Here is a 19,868-nt window from a genome sequence, read left to right as displayed (position 1 = left end):
AATCAAATACCACTCATTTATAAATATGTTCTGTTTCCAGAGTTATCATGTCTCAAGCCTGGGAGAAGCCACATTTCTATTTGATTTAGAAATCCTTGGTGTTTTAACTCTTTCCTGCATCTTTATTCCCCAGAGCTTGAGGTTCACAGTTCTCACAGTTAAGGCAGATGAATTGCAACAGTCATTGGCCCTTGGGAAAGTTTGAGCAGGGGAATGAGCATAATTAATCACAGATTGCCATCAAACTATCCAAGAAACACACGGCACAGCCAATTTTAAGCAGAGGGCTATTGAAGTGGCAAGGAGCTCAGCCCAGGTCTCAAGGACAGCACAACACTGAAGCTGGGCTCTGGGCACCCACCTGTGGTACCCAGGGAGTGGCAGCTTGCAAACTTGGCAGAGTCTGTGTGAGGGGATCCTTGGTGGACAGCAGAATCATAGAATTGTTTTGGTTGGAAGGGACCTTTAAAGCCCATCTAGTCCAACACCCCTGCAAGGAGCAGGGACATCCCCGACCAGATCAGGTTGCTCAGAGCCCCATCCAATCTGGCCTTGAATGTTTCCAGGGACGGGGCATCCACCACCTCTCTGGGCAACCAGCTCCAGTGTTCCACCACCCTCACATGCTTAAAAATACAGGTGCCAAGGCAATCAGAAACTTTCTCTACCAAGAGGTGACATTCAGAAGTAACCCAAATATGGCAGCACACTGTTAAAACACAGGAACGGCCTGGGCGCCCCAGGGAGGCAACCTGGAGGCCGGGCTCTGGCTGTTCGGGGGCCAGAGGCCCGGGCCGGGGCCTGAGGGTCCTTGGGCTCCTGCCCGCCCTCCGGGCTCCTCAGGCAGGGCGAAGCCCCCGCCGTCCCTCGGCTGCTGCGGCGGGAAGTGGCAGAAAACGCTTGCCACACCCGCGTGCTTCGAGCACTTTCGCCACAAGCCGGGGTGGCGAGCGGGGGGAAAAGCTCTGCCTGGGCGAATGCGGGGCTGCGAGGCCGCGGTGGGCCCCTTCCCCGGCCGCTCAGCCGAGACCCGCGGTGTGGGGCCGGGGAGGGGAGGCTGCCTTGAGCGACCCGGCCCTCCCCCAGGGCTGCCGGGGCTAACGCCCCACCTTTGCCGCTGAGGAGGGCGGAGGGGGTAGGGGGGGGTGGCGGCAGCCCCGCTGGCGGCCTTTCTTCTCCTCCCATTCCCGCCGGCCCGGCCCGGTTCGCTCCGGCGCGTTAACCCCGGCGGCTCCGAGGCGGGGGCTCCCGGGAGCAGCTCCCTCCCCGCAGCCCTCCTGCCTCAGCCGGCAGAAACCAGACACCGGGACGGCCCCGCGCAGCCCTTCTGGGGAGCGGTGCCTGTGTCCGGGCGGCGCCGGGAGGCCGCTCCGCCGCTGCCCCGCCGCCCGGCCATGCCGCGGCCCGGCTAGGCTCGGCGCTCCCCGCCCGCACCATGCCATGTGTCCCGCGGAGCCGGGCGGCACACGTCCCCTTATGGCTCCTCGTCCTTCACGTCCAAGCGCCCTGCCTGGGCAGGGCCCCGCCGGCCGGCAGCTCGCTTTTCCCCGACGGGAAGCAAGGTCAGTGGCGGCGGGCCGGTGTGGGGTGGGGAGAGTTTTCCCGGGCACGGCGTGAGGGAGAGGGGGTTGCCGCCGCCGCCTCCGCTCCCGGTCGCTTCCAGCCGGCCGGGTGGCTGCTTCTCGGGACTCCTCGGGCAGGAGAGGCCGCCAGCCCCGCTGTTTGGCCTCCCGCGCCGTCCCCGGTCCGCTGTTAGCGGTGCTGCCCGGGCTCCGGCGGGGTAGGGGCTCGCAGCGCTGCCCTCAGGGCCGCCGGCGGCTGGCAGCTCCAGGCTGGGAAGTTTTGCAGTGAGAGCCCACGGCTCAGCCTCTGCCTGCCTGCTGCTTTTTGGCAGTCGTTGAGTTGCACTTCGTAGGTGAAGGCATTGTAAATCCTGTGTCTTGCTCATCTTCCTCCTTAAGAGGCATCTCCCTAAGTACCAGTATCGTTTAGTACCACTAAACTGAAAAAGTCCTGGTTTTTGGGTTTGTTTTTTTTTTTAAACATATGATCACTTCTGTAGTGCAGCCGCCCAAACTGCAGAAGGATTGTTGTTATCAAGATACAAACCCCACTGAGACTTTTTCATATTCAGTGAGGACAGTAAATTAAGAGCGAGGCTTCATCTGCGAGAGGAGTCTCTTGAGGTTGCTCCCTCAAGTGAATTACCTTCATTTGCCCGGTTGGTAGCGGCTGCACATGTCGCTGGGGCAGTGTAACTCAGGAGTTTTATCTTGTTGCCTGTTACAGGGTGCGAGAGAAAAATTACTAGCTGGAAGACTCTGCCTGGTGGTAGTAGACCCGAAAGTGTAAGAGGAAATTTTGCTTCCTGAAAACCTTCCTAATGCAGTCAACAGCTGTGGCGCTGTCAGTGGGAGAGCTTGAACACTGAGGAGAAAGTCTTCTGTTCCCCTCAGAGATCATGGAAAGGAAAAGGCGTTAAGTAAGCTGCCTGAAAAGTGAACAATTATCCTGAAGTTAGTTCTTGTTGGATTCATTCAAAGTGAATGCAAACAGTCATTCCGTTTCTGTGACTTTGAATGGGACAGAACAGGGATGGCTGTGTTAGCATGTAGTAACTGTTTAATTGTCAGGGATTTGGAACCGAATGTAGGATTAATTTAACTTTCTAGGCATAAAAAAAAATGCAGGCTTTTCCAAGAGTTTGCAAATAGCTTTGTGTAAAGGGACAGTTCAAAATTTGGGTAATTTTTTTTTGAAAGGAAGATTGAATGCAGTGCTAAGTACTCAGGACTGAAATTTGTTTCTCACATAGCTGAAGTGAAGTTCAATGTTGTGCTCCCTCCACATCCACAATGAGAATGGTGGATGGAACAGTTAAAGATGCCCTTGCCATGAGCTTCACAGCTCAGGGTGTTTCCTGGGTGCAGAGCCTTCCTTTGGCTTGGGAAGATGTTTTGTCCAGAGATGAGCAACGCTATTTCCTATCCCAAGGAATCGTTTGGAAAGAAGCCAGAGAGTCTGAGGGGCAGATGTAGATGAATACAAAGATGGAGATGAAACAATGGCAAATGATGATGTGTCATATCTTAAAGGAATTTTGTCAGGAAACATATTATCTGTCTAAAAGAAATTGTGTATTTCCTGTCATGTGTGACAGACTGTGTGTGTTTTTCTCTTTATCCTAGTTTACTTTGTGTAAAGCTGTTCTTAATATATGCAGTTCTCTGTCATGTGTGGTGAGTTTGAACCCACAGAGGAGCAGAACAGACAGCAGTGGTTTTGAGTATTATCAGCTTGCTTCAGTGATGCAGAATTAGAAGGGTATGCAAGGAAGGTTTCTGCAGCAACTTAATTCTTAGGCTTGTCAAACAAGTGTGAAGGAACTTGCTCACTCCGTGTGCCCAGAGGGGCCTGTGCAAACACAGCAAAGTATTGACTGGAGCCTGTCCTGCTCAGTGTGATGTTTTGGTCTTGCTTGCAGCACTGATGCAAAGCTGCAGTTGTGGAATGGTAGAACATTCTCTGGAGCTGCACAAGCCACCCAGGGAAGTCTTCCCTTTCCTAGCATATAGATCCAGGCAGGGCTTCTGAGGAGTGGAGAGTATTCTAGCTGGCCAAGGAGGACACCATGATGTGCCAGCCCCAAGGCTTGTCAGTGGCACTCGGATAGATTCCCTACATTTAGTGTTTGCTGGCACTAAGTTTTTTGAGAACCTGTGGTGTTTTAATATAAATTAACTATTACTTTAGGAAAAGTGAAGCGGTCAGTGTTGAAGAATGCAACTCTTACTCTTGTGCAGTCTGGGTTGCATGTATTAAGTTACTCTGTTTGTTACTTCTACCTTCTAGTAGAGTGTTACTCTTTCCTAGAAGAGTGGAAAGGTATTGCCAGAGTCGTACCTCCTATCTTTGCTTTAGACTCTTTGCCAGCTTGAAAGGTCAAGATATGTTAGGCTTAGCGTGGAGCTCAGTAATTTGTTCTGTTATTGGTAGAATTGACTTTGCTAACCTCTACCCAATAGTCTAGACAAAACTGATAATGATTACTTGCAGAAATATTTTTAGCCTTATGTAGTTCAGCTTTGTTATGTTGTAATCTTATTCCCTCTGGTCTTTTGAAAACTTTTTAATAATTAATTTCTGCAGTTACATCACAGTGTATTATTATTACAGCATAATTCCCCTCTCCAGCGACTAGCATTCAGAAATTAGTATTTAAGGAGTGGGTGGAAGAAGTTAGACTTCTCTGCTTTGATAATCCTGATGCCACCAGATGCTGAGGCATTATTTTCCCCTTTACTGATGATGATGTCTAATTTGCCTTAACCTCTATGCGGTAATTGCTGTAGTGATGAAATAAAAAAACTTCCTTGAATAGTTTGAAGTCCAAAACCGCAAGTCTTTGGTCTTGCACAGAGCTTAACAGTTAAGCCACAACAAATTAAGCTCAAGACATCAAGCAGAGGCAAATCGCACAGTGACAGCAAATGAGTAAGTTTTGCTTCAGGCATTTAATTTGATTATTTCATGAGTTGTGCTGAAAACCATAGAAAAGGGGCCTGGTCTTGCAGCATTCTCTGTTAGCCTGTCTTTACCAGCACAATATGGGTTGTGGGACTTCTGGAAGTCTTACAATATCACTCCTGTGGGTAAGGTGTATTTTTGGATGTTTCCTCTCTCTTCTTCCTGCCCATTTTTTGCTGCACTCAGGAGTGTGAGGAACGGGGGGCCTTGGCTTAGCTTCAGTTGCTAAATTGTCAGGCAGCTGGCACCTTTTGTGCCATTTACGGGCTGTGTAAACTGCAGGCGGGAAGGTGTGGACTGAGTTTTCAGTGTCTCAGCTGCTGCTGTGGTTATGTGGACAAGGGCAGGAGATATCTCTCAGAGCTTGTGGTAGGTGTTGGTCTCCATGTTGTCAAGACCTGCCACTGTGGAGATCTAAAAGCTCACTGCTGTGGCTTGTCCTGCAAAAGCACAAAGTCATTGTAGGCTGATGGGAATGCTTGTGTACAAAGAGATCTCTTGTGTATGAGAATAAGCTTGCTTCTGAAATAAAGGTGCTACTGATTTCTCATGTAGTTTTGTATACGTGCTGGGAAGCAGGGGTTTTGTGTGTCTTGTTTTGGGTTTTTCTGAACTGGGAGTGTTTCAGTGCAGGTGTCTCAGGGGTCCATGGCCTGAGGAAACATGGGCAGCCACGTCTCGTACTGCAGCTAATGAGGGCAAAGGAGATATGTTTCTTCCCAAAGGCGATGAATCCAGACAGCTGTCTGTCTGGACATTATTTATCATGTGTGGCTTTGAAGATGTAGGCAGCATAGAGAGAAGTATCTCTAGAAGGATTGTCTTACCAGTCCTAGGGAGGAGTAAATTGCTCTGGAAGTACCTGGGGCAGGCTAATTGCTTTGTTAACCAGCTTAATTAATAAATGAAGTGTAATCACTTCATGTATAAGTGGCTGGGACTTTGGGAATGAAGAACAGCCCTGGGGAAAGAGGAACTGGAATGACATGTACCCTCAGAATTTCTTTTCGATGAAATATGTTCAGACTGTGATTTCTTGGGCTGAAGTCAAGTATGCTGGTGGAAGAACTGGCCTTTAGGGTATGAGTTCTTATGGACTGTGTTTTATGTGGATTTATGTTATTTGCTTGGGGCTTTTGAGTTTTACACTGAAGTTAAAAAAAAAAAAAAAGGGAACAGGTGCTGTTTATTCTGTATCATAGCAGGAGACAAGAATGCCAGTAACACTTTCTTCCCCTGCTAGACCCTGACACATGATAAGGTGTCCAATCTTATCCTGGTTGGAACCCCTTATGAAAAAGAGCATGGTTACTTCATTCCTCTTCAAACCGTGCTTTAAAATTCCCTCCCTTCCCTTAGCATCTGCTAAGGTTTATGCTACTGCTATTGCCACAGCCTATCAAGCCAATTAGTAGCGTTCTTTTCACCCAAGTATATTTGTAAGGCTCTGTCTTGTACTTCAGGTGTTCAGTTTTCTGGATGTGTGAGGGTGATCTCCTTGATGCTCTCCTTGAGCATCATGTGCTGGGAACCTGGGACAGAGAGAGTTCCCAGCTCTTGTGAAACTGGGAAGTCGGGATGGGGGTGTGTGTGACAGTCAATCCTGTATATGAATGGTGACAAAATATTTGGAAAGAAGAATATTCAGTGTCTAAATGGAGTGTTAAAATAGGAGAGCAGAAAGGCCAAATGAGGATAGTATTGCATGGTGGTCTGTGCACTGCCTGCCTTTGTGTTGATAGGATGGTGTGGTGAATTACCGTCACTTTTGAGTTTCCTTTTAAGTAATGCAAGATCTGAACAGGCTAGCACTCACCCTAGTTTTACCTCTTTTTCTCCCCTCTTCTCAGAGCAATTTATCAAGACATTGCCAGAATACCACGTGGTTGATCCAGCAAGAGTAGATGCAAGCGGACATTTTCTTTCCTTTAATTTACACCATCATATCTCAAACACAAAGAAGAAGAGAGATCTCAGCAAAAAGGAAAATATGTTGTATTACAAAATTAACCATGGGGAGAAGGATCTGTTTTTTAACTTGACTGTCCATGTGGGATTTCTTTCCCATAACTACATAGTAGAAAGGAGACGTGGGAACCACAGTACTGCGAAAATTGCAACTCGCTCAGGAGTTCCTTGCCACTTCATTGGCACAGTGTTGCAGCCAGGTTCTGGGAGTGGGACAGCGGCAATCAGCACTTGCGATGGCCTGGTAAGTGATGTGACCTTTATTGGGGTTCTGGGCTAATTTTGGTGTCATTAAAACTGAGCTAGAGTGTTGGCATATGAATATATCTGGTAAGAAATTGGATGAGACAATCTGATACCTTACTGGCATAGTACTCTGAAAGAAGCAGTTTAATACTGTGGATGTCTTTTGGATTTTTGGAAGAGATAATCAGAAGGTCAGAAGTTGATGCTGAGGCCCCTTGGGGTTTACTTTTTGGTAGGTTTTTTTTTCTGGTGGTCTGGACTGAACATCTCTATCATTCATATGGCTTGAAGTCATCCAAATATCCAGTCACTGCTTTGATAGAATCACAGAATGATTAGAGTTGGAAGGGACCTTCAAAGGTCATCTAGCCCAACCCTCCTGCAAGGAGCAGGGACATCCCCCACTAGATCAGGTTGCTCAGAGCCCCATCCAGCCTGGCCTTGAGTGTTTCCAGGGATGGGGCATCCACCACCTCTTTAGGCAACCTGTGCCAGTGTTCTACAACTCACATTGTAAAAAATTTTTTCCTAATATCCAATCTAAATCTACCTCCCTCTATTTTAAAACCATTACCCCTTGTCCTATCACAACAGGCCCTACTGAACAGCCTCTCCCCATCTTTCTTGTAGGCCCCCTTGAGGTACTGGAAGACCACTATCAGGTCTCCCCGGAGCCTCCTCTTCTCCAGGCTGAACAGCCCCAACTCTCTCAGCCTGTCCTCATAGGAAAGGTGCTCCAGCCCTCTTATCATCTTTGTGGCCCTCCTCTGGACTTTCTCCAGCTGGTCCATGTCCTTCTTGTGCTGGGGGCTCCAGAACTGGACACAGTACTCCAGGTGGGATCCAGTTAGTTGGAGTGCTTTTAGTATATGCCTGGATGTGAGCTGTTTTAGTTTCCTGTAAAAAGAATATAGCTCAGGTGAATTGAAAATACTCTGCAAATCAAACCAACTGATGGTAGGCTGGGAAAACTGGGAGATTTGCTTCAGAACTGCCCTGCAACTTCAGAAATAAATGATAGAGTAGATGCAACCTTAGATAGAGCTTTAAATTCAAACCTGAATGACTTCTAGGCATCCCTCATTCAAAAGAGGACTTCTAAGACTGGAACTTGAAGTCTTACATTTCTCACACTGAGACAAGGAGGTAGAAACCTTATTTTGCTGTGCTTTGTTTTTTAGCACTATCGTAGCTTAGGTTTCTTGTTCTAGAGAATAAGACTGAACCTGTCTTGTCAGGAAGGGGAAGATGAGACAAACTACCTGAATGTGAAGGGGATGCTGTAGGGAGCCATCTAAAATGGCACGTGTAATCTGTGACAGGCAAATCTCAAAGGGTTTGTGGAATTTGTGGGCAGAGGTGATGAAGTGTGTACAGCTTGCATGTGCTCTAGCACCTTGATCCTTGAGTGCCCAATGATATTATTTGAAAGTGCATAGAGCAGTGCACTGATGCCTTTTGGCCAACACATCTCGGTCTGTGACGGACTAGGGACTGATGTTTCACTCTTGATCCTGAGCTGAACACTAAGGTGAGTGTCTGTAAAGTTTTCCCTGCCAGCCTGTCAGTATCCAAGCATGTTCCTTGCTGTTGAGAAGTACGAAGCTTTCAGAAGCTTTGGAAAATCACTGGGTTACAGAAGTGTCCTGGCAATGTATGAAAAGGATCATGAAGTCAGCTCTGATGTAGATTAAATGGGAAACTTTGGAATCTTACAGAAAGTCTGATAACACTTTTGGCACGTTGCCTGGAGAAACAGACCATTGCTTGAGATCAGAAGCTCCAGCCCACAGGCATGAAGATCAAGGATTTTCTAAGTAATTCTTCCAGTGGGGATCAACTTATCAAAACTTACCTGAAACACATTATGGTCATACAGGGTCAGCAAGGAAAAGGAGATATGATGATATAAGTAGTTCTTTTGGTTGTTTTTTAGTTTTTATTATTGAGAACTTGAAAATGAGGTGCTAGGTCTTCCATTATGCCTTCTGAAGTATTTAGTCTGCAACAAGGATTAAAAAAAAATACTAAAATTACATTTTAAATTCAGCTTGGTAATATCCTTCAAAGTGATCCTTTCATTTGGATTACAAACTTTTTGAGGTTTACTTTGATTTGGAGGTTTTTAAAACAGTGTTTGCTAGCATACAGGCATAGGGATTCTTTCTTTTTGGCAAAACACTTGTCTCAGAAAAATACTGTCATGGTTTGGCTTCTCTCCCTACACCAAATTGAAACTTTGAAAATACAGAATCTTAAATTAATTCAGGTTGAAAGTGACCTCCAAGGAAAAACACGATGGTTTTGATGGGACGTTTTTTGATGTCGAGAAGTCACTGCTTGGAAGAGGTTGCAATAAGAGTTGGGTCTGAATCTCTTAATTGCTCTGAGTGCCACAAGCTGAGGAAGGGTGGTTTAGCTTGACTTTCCCCTGGAAGTTTTCCAAAAGATCTAGTGTCATATGAAAACATTTATTAATGAATAGTTTTACCAGCATTGAGAAATGCAGTCTGGTTTTCAGGATAAAGACCTGATGTTTCTGAAACTGTTTGTGCTGGTCTGCTGCTTCCTGGGCTAATGGTAAATTATTTCCATCCTGGAGATCCCCAATTTTTTTGCTCTTCAGCACCAAGTCTATTTCTGCCTTTTTTCTCCGCCCCCCGCCCCATTATGTTTTCTGTTTTGCTGTTTAAAAGAGTGAGGGTGCGGGGTTGAGCGAACGATTGTGTAATGTTTGTCTGCCTGCTAGGTTACACCACTACACCTATGTATTTGTATGTTCCCAAAATGGCCTGCAAGACACCATAACAGAGTGACAGATTTGAGATATAAGAATAGAGGGGACAGTCATTGTATGACGTCGTTTATTTTTTAAAATGTAAACGTGTCTCTCTTTTCAGAAATATATTTGGAAACAAATGGCTAGGTTCATAAAAGGATTTGGGCAAAATCAGACAAGAGGATAAGGACAACAAAATGGCAGAGGGAGGAACTGAATTGTAATTTCCAATTTCTTTTTTTTTCCTAACATTTTGTGATATCCTTGTTTCCCTTTCATGCTAAATAGGTTATGACCTTGTTAACAGGTTGAAGAACATGATACTGTAAGCTCTGTCTCTTCTTCTCCGAGTCAGTTGTCTAATTAAGGCTTTTGCACTTCTGGATCTTTTAGAATAATGCATGAGACTGTGTTGACATGGGAGGAGTGGGGTAGACCTCGCTGTTTATTTTGGATCATAGTTGGAGGAGGAAACCCCAGAGAGGAAGTCACTACTGGAGCACCAGAAACGGATCAATCTGTGGTTCCAGTGGATACTGGAAGAGAGTCTGGGAAGAGAGCAGACATGAAATCTTTTAGGTAGCAAAAAGTTTCCAAGAGGAAGTAAAGGGAGAAAATACTTTTGTTTTTTTTTCTCTCTAGGTGGAAATAATATTTGGATTTGTCTTTGCAGACTATTTACGGCACAACTCTAATTAATGCTTTGTGTTTCCACATTGCCTTTCCGCAGAAGATTATAATGAACTTTTCCAAATATGAATGCCTTAATTCTCAGTCCTGTGTTAGTCCTTGTGTCACAGCAGTAGTGTCAGCTTGTCAGTCAGTAGGGCTGGGAGGGAGCAAAGCTCAGTGAAGCTTTGTGAATGAATACCCTAGGTTTATGCACCAACTCTGATAGAGCTGGGAAGAGAATTTTTCTCTGATAGTCTGTCCTCTGCATTAGGAACAAGGCCCTCTCTATTAATCAGTAACATAGGCATTGTTTATAGTATATTTTATATGACAGAGCATCATTAAGGCTTTGTTTCCTTGACACTTGTTTACAGTGTAAAGCTGTCCATCCACAGTTGCTTCTGGTAATACTTTTATCTTCAAAGGCTATAGAAGCATTAGCACGGAAATGGCAGAAGAATGGAAGAACATTAGTATGGAAATTGAGAATTATCTGTACACACATACCTGGTAGGTTCCCGGCTGTACTGGGCTTTGTGTAGCACAGTGGACAGATCCACTTTGGCTGTCTCCAGCTGGTCGGAGGGTTGCCTCTATCCTGATGGGCATCATAATTTGTAAGAAGTGCTGTCATTGTCTGCTGCCCAGGCAACAGCGATGCAGTACAAAGTCATGAAGGACTGTTTGTTTATTTATTCCCTGTCCCAAAATCCAGGTACTGTAGAACATTGCTGTTTCTTAGCAGTGACAGACATGCACACAAAACCTGTTGGCTGCTCAGGTCAAGTCTGCTGCCCGTGCCCAGGATTTCTGAACAGTTTTCCCCACCCCAGTTCTTCCCTCTGTGCGCAGCCACCTTTGGGGCAGCCCTCTGTAAAGCTTTAATTCGTGGCTGTGCCACCATTTCTCTTTATGTGGCAGCTGGTGGGAGATGCTCTAAGTGTCTCCTCTCTGGGCAGATCTGTGTCTGCCCTGACACACGGCAAGATTGCCAGCAAAAAGCAGAATGTTGTCTGAGTTCTACTCAAATGTAACTGTTCTCCTTGTTGCAGGATATCACCATTATATGAAGCCTAAGAATGAGCTCTGGTACTTGTACAGTGTCGCCTGTATTCTTAATTCGGTCCACTCAATGTACCCTAAAGTCCACCAATGGTGTTTTATCTGTTGCAGACTTGCTTCAGTTTTGGGGAATTCAGCATGATATCTGTCCTCCTGCTACATGCCAAGAAGCTTTTCTAATTAGTGTGAGATGCCTTTTCCATGCTGACCCACGTGTTACCTATGTGTGCTCTATCCTAGCTGAACAGTTATGTGCAGGTCCTGTAACAGTATGGTAGTGGTAGTGTGCCCTGTGAAAGTGGTCTAATGCTGCTGTTTAGACTTTCCTCTGCTGTGGATATGGAAAGCCTGCATCAGGATGTCAGAGTACTCGGTATTTTCCTTAGACCAGGTTTAGGGATAAAGGAATCTTTAAAACAGTTTTAAAATATTTTGTTCTAAAGTAATGCACGAAAAAATGGACTGCTAAGCTTACAATAGAGGTCTCTAGCTGTTTATCTCCCAATTTGTGAGATTAGTTGCTTATTAACAATTTGTTAATCTGTTGTATTTACCAGAGCTCTGCAAAGCTACTGTTCTAAACAATTCACTCATATAGCCCTGGAAAATGACCATGTCTTTCTATTCCCTTGTGATATACCTGTGACCAACAAAATGATTTCTTTTCAAATGCAAGTGGTTTTTGATTATAGTAAGTGGAAAGTATGCGCCAGTGCAGAAATACACTTAAGGAAAGAGGAGATGTAACCTTTTCTTCAGTTGCTTTTGTGACCACCCGAAACTAGATTCAGCACTGATCCCTCACATGGGATTGTACAGGCCCAGAACACATTTGGACACACATTCTGTTTTGGTGACTGCTATTTTAAGAGATGAATTGGCATATATTGCTGTTGTGCTACCTCAAATAGATGAATTCCGTTATGGGAACAAGAGTATTGAGAGACATACACAAATTCTTCTCCAGGGGACTCTTCCTCTTCACTCATCTCTCCTTGCTTCCTCTAGGAGAGTCTCTTACTTCTTTGCCTTATAGTGCTTGGTGGGTCCTGCTTGCGGTTGAAAGCATGGCAGATGGCCCTCATCTGCCAGTTTTGTCTTTATATAGATGTCAGTGACATCTCCAGAGTAGCGTCTTTTGGTTTGTCCAGCTAGTGATAATCTGCTGGAACCAAATGTAAGAATAAGGTGTCTGGAGAATGCCAGGCGTGAAAGCAAGCTGCCGACCTTTTCCTTGTGGGTAGGAATTGCTTCATGGTTGGGTATAATGGAGACTTACAAAGTCTGCGTGTTGTGATTTGGCTTGTTCTGTCATGTATAGAGAAGGACATGCCTGCTAAGACAGACTCTGTTGTCTCTCTCTTGTGTCTTTCTTCTCTTAGGCAGTAGTGTGGAAAATACTGTAAGTAGGAAAATTTACACTGCAAGTCAATACAGTGTTCCCTGTGCACCTGTTCCCTGTCGTACTTGGTTTGCCTCTTTTCTCCATATAATAACAAATATCTGGCTATTCTTCTTGCTTGGTTAGTGTTGTGGTTGTGTTGTGTGGATTTGGGTTTTTTTTTTGAAGATGATCCAAGGATAGGGTGTGTGATGGTATGTTTTTGTTTGGTTTTTTTTTGTTTGTGTTTTTTTTTTTCACCCAGATTCATTATTCAAATTTGGCTAGTGTTTGCTGCAATACTTTAACATCCATCCCTTTTCTTTGTGTTTGAACTTCAGCTATCCATCTGCCAGCTCCCTTCCCCCAGTCTTTTGTCTTCAGAAATACTCTAATTGGCAGGTCAAACGAATCTCATAAGTGATCTCAATACATGAGAATCTGGCTGTGTCTGTGGCTCCTGGTGTTAGCCTTGTCACCTTTAACCAATATGAAGTTAGCCCAGAAGCTGGGTATGGCTGAAGTTTTTATAACACAGTTGTTACGATTTGATGGAACAGTCATTGCTGGGGTAGGTTAAGATAAGAATTAGTCAGTACAAACTGATTTCAGTGGCATACCTGGGGTTAGAATGCTCCTTTAAGATAACTATTTTTGAGAATAAGAAAGTCACTTTTTAATATAATTTTAAGAAATCTTATTCTTTTATTTAAATCTTTACCTACTTATTTGCTAATTACTTAGGAATATGTTTAGTGTATAGAGCTGTCAATCATATTTCCCATTTCCATGAGTCTTTTTAATGACTCTTCTATGTATATGTGTGTCTTTTTTTTTTCCTTTTTTTCTGAAAGTCATCACTCCTCATTTTACAAGTGTGATTTTTTAAATTAAAAATATCTTGTTTACTGAGGGAAAATGGTGGGATTGTGACTTCAGTCTAAAGATTTAGAACCCAGAAGTGAAAAATACATACAACATCTGTTTTGCCTTGATTCTGAATAATGGGCGGTTTGTAAGATTGTCTGTTCTTTATTTCTTCTAGTATCTTTGGAAGTTGTTGGCCAAATTCAACCTCATCTGAAAGAGAAACGTGGGTATCAAAGCCATTGAGTTCTTAAGAATTTTGCAGGTAAAGGTGGGAACTTTTGATCCATGAATGATGGATGAATACATGCAGATTGACCAGTGGCTCAGGGCAACTGTAAGTTTTTACTGAGGAGGGTGCAATGCTACCCCTGGCCCAGCTGATGGTGAGGAGTGCTGGAGGATTCAGGAGAGATTAGAGAAAATTACTTTAAGTGAGGAAATGGAGCACATATGAGAAGCAAATCTCACATATGAGAAGCAGTTCTGTAGGGAAACAAGGGTTTGATAGTTCTGCTCTTCATAGAACTTTTTCTTTTTTAATTTAATCCATTTTCATGATGCTGAAAGGAAGGGTTCAGCTTGGAAGTAAGTAGATTTGTTTGCACTGGTTGCCATATGATTAACAATGTGCTGTACCTGCTGCCCATTACAGCACATGCTTTGTATGTAATCATTAATAATGAGCAGAAGAGAGGGGAAGAACTGAAGCTTTCCAACATCAGTCAGTGATGCATATAATGTGACATTAATAGGGACAAATCTTGCCAATTGCATGCCTTATTTTCTAGCTGTTCAAAAAAAGAAAATTACCAAGAAAAGCCTGTCTTTCTCTTGTTCTGAGCAGGCAAACATTGGCAGGATGTTAGATGGTGAACAGCAGTGGGTGATGTAAACAACAGAGCCAAATAGTATGTGTCTACTGCTTGCAGTTAGAGGATAGATGGGCTGGTGATACTTTTACAGCAGCTGTTTGAGCCTGGCTTCTGGCACCAGCTGAAAGCCAGCAGCCTGAAGATCAGGCCTCTTAAATTCTCTTTGTCTGTCAGGAGCAGCTGCAGTCTCTGAACAGCGCTAGCATCAGGGCATGGTTATGTACACATATATTATATACACATATATTAGACACACACATTCATGTGCAAATTTATTTACATACATATAGTTCTGTTATTGCAGAACAGTTACACTGCACCTAAAGTTCTTGATTTAAGATCCATGCTGTATGCTGAGAAGGCTTCTGTGCCATGGCCAAATATATTGGGTTTTTCCAGAAGCTAGTGGTTAACAAGGGACTTTCCCAACCCATTAGTAAATTGCAACAGTATTTAAGTGTTTAGTAATTTAGGCTGGGATATTTCTGCACTTTATATACACACTGGCTCCAGGATGTGCTCTTGAGAAAGACTCATCTGAAATTGCAAGCTTTAAAAATAAATAAATAAGTAAGTAGTAATAAAAAAACCTAGTTGTCTTGGCTAAAACAGTGCCTATGTTTAAACACATCTATTGTGCATTCCAATTCTCGTGGCAAACAGCAAGTTTGCTTAGGCTTTGCTGCATAGGCTTAGGCTTTTTGATACATGGAAATCCCAGGAGTAGATCTAAATCCATTGTAACACAGTAAAAGCTGATGCAGTGACTGTTTTTTATTTAAAGTTTTCTTTTGTTCAAATTCCACTTTTTCAATTTTAAATATATATATGTAAAACAAAGATGATTCTAAATGCTCAGTCCAAACTTTAATTCTGTTTGTGTGAATGCAGTGTTAACTGTGTCTGTTTCCTTATCAGGAACAGTCATGGACTAAATCTGTTGAAAATTCTAAGAATTGAGACTGTGGATAGGGTGAATGTCTGTTTTGTCCAGCATCCTCTGTCCAACAATGACTAAGTAAATATCTAGGGAAAGTAAGAACAGGGCAGTAGGATGCCTCTCCTTTGTTCATCCTTGCTTCTGTTTTCAACTCTGTTGAAATTTTCAAATTTCTTGATATGGGTATGTTTTCTTTGTTCCGAATTTATTGATGGGTTAGTTTTTCATATACTTTCTTGGTCTCCCCTGGGTCACTTAGTGTTAGAACCATAAATCTTTACTATGAATTATGACACTTAAAAATTAATTTAGATGTATCTTCTTTTGTTTGTTTGGTGTGTTTTTTTTTTGTTTAGCTTTTTCTCAGCTTCATTTAATGCCTCTGAAGCTATTATCTGGGAGGAGACATTGGGCACAGTGTTAGAGATGGTTTACTCATTGGCATGGTGTATTCTTGGTTGTTTTTTTTTTTTGTTTCCTGGTAATTCTGAACACTTGACACAGCATTCTTGGACAGCTGTGGAGGTGGGCTTTTTGTATAGTTCCAAATGTTTTTTTCCATGAAAATGGTGGCTCAAGTTCCTATTTCTGCACAGTAGCAGGTAGGTCAGAGCCCACTATTTTAATACACAAAGGTTGGGATTATTTCTGTGCTTCCTCTACCCCTTCACCATGCCATAATTTAGCAATTTTCATTAGTCTGCGGTGAATTATGTGTTCTGTCTTCGTGTCCAGCTGCTCAGGATTGGTTGTCCTTTGTCCTTACTCTGCTGAATAACTTCTTATAGCTGTGTTATATTCTGTATAACAGACTCTAAACTAATTTTTAATCCAAAATGTAAACACTAGGAAAGTTGCCATGAGCAAAAAATTCTTTGTGTTCTTTTGCAACCTTGTTAACATGGCCGTAGCTCTGGAGCTCAGTGGAAATTAATAGTTCAAGCAAATGTTTTTCTTTATTTTTGGTACCTCTGGTTTTTACCTTCATTTTCTATTCCCTCAATTTCTCTCCAAGTTTGAATTTATTAAATAGATAAATCAAGCCCTAGTCAAGTCCACTGTCTTTATGATTAGATCAGATCAAGCAAATAGTAGATTAGGTATTGAAGGACAAAGCGTGTTTATTTTCTTTTTGCAGAAACTCTTCTGTTAGTAATTTACATGCTTTTGTGTTAGCAAAAGAAATATAAATAATTTGTGTTACTACAGGTCTCCTTGATGAATACTTATGGAGCTCTAATATACTGTATGTAGTATTTCACCATTAATGAAGTCCGTTACACTTGATTTCATAGGTACCACGTAAGAAAAATGTCTCTGCCAGAAAGTATGCTATCAGTAATTACTTCTAGTAACTTCAGATCAACTACCTTTAGTTTGCAGAGTTTTATCACTGAACAGAATGTTTCCCCCCACTCCCTTTTACCTGACATGTCCACATAGTGTAACTTTGACTGGAACTTTAGTTAGATCCAAAACTAAGTTTTTGTTTAGGATTTTGCCTCTCGATTTTGGATAACTTCCTAAAACAAAACTTAGTGAACAGTTTGTATTTTGGAATTACGGAAATTATTGGGAAAAAAAATCTCTGTTTGTTCATTACACTGTTTTAGTTGATCTCAATCTCCAGATTCTTTTAAGGAGGGAAAGGGAATTGGCACAAAAAATTCCTCATTTTTATATTTCTGCATGCCAGGTAGTTTAACAACAAATCCCGAACAATTGTTCCCATCTCAGAAATTTTGTTTGATTAGTCCCTGATCAGATATATGCCTATTACTTTGGGGGTGAGTGTGGAGGCAGCTGAACTAGTGGAATTTCTTTTGGGCTGTATTTCCATCAGTGTTGAATGACAGACATAATACAGTGCACCAATACAAATATTTCCAATGTCTTTGATGTTCTGAATGTTGTGTAATTATGGTTTGTGATTTGCACAGTGGTGGCAGTCTATTAATTGCAAATCATTTTTGAATTCTACTGTGGATCAAATCTGTATTTGCAAGATTGGCAGAGGAATATTGTTATTTGTGAATGTTTATGGCCAGAAACATAATCTTAAACTGAAGGCAAACAAGCCTGGCACATAATTTCCTAGATTTATGCAAATTTTTTTTCTCAGGTCCTTTAAGTGAAATAAAATTGTGTGTGCAGTTCTCTCTAGAACTGTTACCCTTTTATTTTAATAAGCCAGAAATCATCAGTCTTTCTAGGTCAATTATATACCATGGTTTGCCGCTGACAATCTAGTAATTGGTTTTAAAAGGCAGCATTTTCATTGTGCTGTCAGTACTGCCAGGGACTTGGAGGGGCTGTGTCTTGAGATGTAAGTAAGAAGCACACAGGGGAGGTTGTAGACTTGAGTGCATTTAGGTTAAAATTCAGTTTGGTGCTCTTGACTCTACAGTAACCTCAGTACTGCAACTGCCCTGACTCCTCACAACTCTCCCCATTTACAGGTAGTTAAATGAAGACAGAGCTTGAATAAGAGAACGTGGTGAATATAAGCTGTGACTGTCCTTCAGTGCTCCTGTGTGTGTCATTTCATGGCATGGAGCCCTGCCTGCTCAGACTATGAATACACTATTTGGCCATAAGTTTTGAAATTTGTATGAAGGACACAGGGTTGAGCGGGTGTCTGTAGACATCGCATGCCTGGTTCTTGCAGTATGCTGATGTATGAGAGGGGGCTCCCTGAAGCCAGCTAAGTGGATCTGTTTGGATAGCCATGTGGAGCAGCAAGGAACCATAATGCTCCTTTGCCCTCATGCTGCTTCGCGCTGCCGCTTCTGAGGCGTGGGAAGCATCAGACAGGAGGCAGGTGAGGTTAGGCAGTGGGAAAGGGGCCACTACAGCTGGTCCTATGTGCCATGAGACATCGTGTGTTGAGAATGTTCTTCAGGCAGAAGTAAGAAAGCCAAAACATGTGTCTTTCCTTTGGTTTCCACCTCCCTCTGAAGATACTGTCATGGGTGCTTCTTGCTCTGAACTGCATTTGGAGATCGGTAGTTCAGGTGTTGATGTATATAGCAGTATAACACTAAAAAATATTATTTAGTACAAACAGGGCTGAGTCTTTCATCTCATGTGGGTGGGAAAGAGTTTTTTTCATAAGTTGGATTTTTTAATATATCCTTTCTTATAAAAAACCAATTCTAACGGAGTGCAGTGTGCTGGTAGCTGGCTGACGAACTAGCTGGGGTGTGGTATAATGCAAAGCAGTATACAGAATAAAACCAGTGGACTCCAGCAGCCTGCTTCACAGAGAGCACAGGAGGCAAAAAGCATTTGAAGATCTCTCTACGGTGGGTGTGTAGGTTTCCAATCTGCTGTTTCTTCAGGAAAGGAAAAGTTCAATGTCTCAGAATAAAGGACTTCCAAACTTGATTCATGAATAGTTGTAGTGAATCTTGCTCACAGATGCCTGGAGTCGATGTCTTATGTGTAGTCCCTGTTTTACCTTGCCTGTTTGGTGTGGCAGCTTCACTTCTTAGTCAGTGGCTGTGTACTTACTCGAGTATCTTAAATGGAGTGTTGACTCATGAATGGAATAAAACTGCTCTTTGCAGCATCACTGACATGTTTTTATTTTTTCTCCCCCTTGCCTGCTCTGCAGCATGGTGTAATACACCAGCTGCCAAAGAGATTGCTTGATTTCGTTTGCACTTTCTTCTACCTAGGATTCTTTAGCCAGCGCAGCTATTATCATCACAGCTGTCAGTGAGTACTTTTCATCTGTGGTCATATTCTGGCCAGGAATATTATTTATATCTTTAAATGTTTGTACAAACAGGTTTTAAATAGATAGCATTTGCCCTCCCTAGTCTTTCTGCTGTGTTAAGGTGTGCAAAACAAATAGGAAAAGGAAACTCTGCTTGTCTCAATGACGCATTGTATTTCATTAATAAAAAAAAAAAAAGGAAATGATGATGTGCTTCTCATTCTTATTAGCTCTTCTTTTTCATGCTAGGGCAGTCAGGGGTCCTTCTACTAGGATGAAAAACACCTTTATGTTTTGTTAGTGCTGTGCTGAAAATAATCATAGATCATAGGATGGTTTGAGTTGGAAGGGACCTTAAAGATCGTCTGGTTTCAATCCCACTGCTGTGGGCAGGGACACCTTCCACTAGACCGGGTTGTTCAAAGTCTAATCCAGCCTGACCTTGAATGTTTCCAGGGATAGGGCATCCACAGCTTCTCTGGGCAACCTGTTCCAGTGCCTCACCACCTCCACAGTAAAGAATTTCTTCCTTATGTGCCACCTAAATCTACCCTCTTTCAGTTTAAAGCCATTACCCCTTGTCCTATCCCTACATGCCCCTGTCAAAAGTCCCTCCCTAGTTTTCTTGTAGGCCTCCTTTAGGTACTGGAGGGCTGCTATAAGGTCTCCCCGGAGCCTTCTCTTCTCCATACTGAACAGCCCCAACTCTCTTAGCCTGTCCTCATAGGAAAGGTGCTCCAGCCCTCTGATCATCTTTGTGGCCCTCCTCTGAACCTGCTCCAGTAGGTTCACATCCTTCTTATGTTGGGGGCGCCAGAGGTGGACGCAGT

The 19,868-nt window shown here is 43.2% G+C and overlaps 1 protein-coding gene across 1 annotated transcript in view; it reads left to right on the top strand.

Annotated features, from left to right (window-relative positions):
• The first annotated feature begins 1,435 nt into the window (after window positions 1-1,435).
• Window positions 1,436-19,868, top strand: part of ADAMTS12 (ADAM metallopeptidase with thrombospondin type 1 motif 12) — a 170,931-nt gene continuing 152,498 nt past the window's right edge. The window contains exons 1-2 of the mRNA XM_086770225.1: window positions 1,436-1,562; window positions 6,378-6,739. Coding sequence (XP_086626351.1) covers window positions 1,436-1,562; window positions 6,378-6,739 — 489 coding nt within the window. The remainder of the gene's footprint in view (window positions 1,563-6,377; window positions 6,740-19,868) is intronic.

Source organism: Chlamydotis macqueenii, chromosome Z (genome assembly GCF_036417535.1).
Source record: "Chlamydotis macqueenii isolate bChlMac1 chromosome Z, bChlMac1.mat, whole genome shotgun sequence".
NCBI lineage: Eukaryota > Metazoa > Chordata > Aves > Otidiformes > Otididae > Chlamydotis > Chlamydotis macqueenii.
The sequence above is the reverse complement of the archived record's forward strand: the minus strand, read 5'-3'. Positions and strand labels throughout refer to the sequence as shown.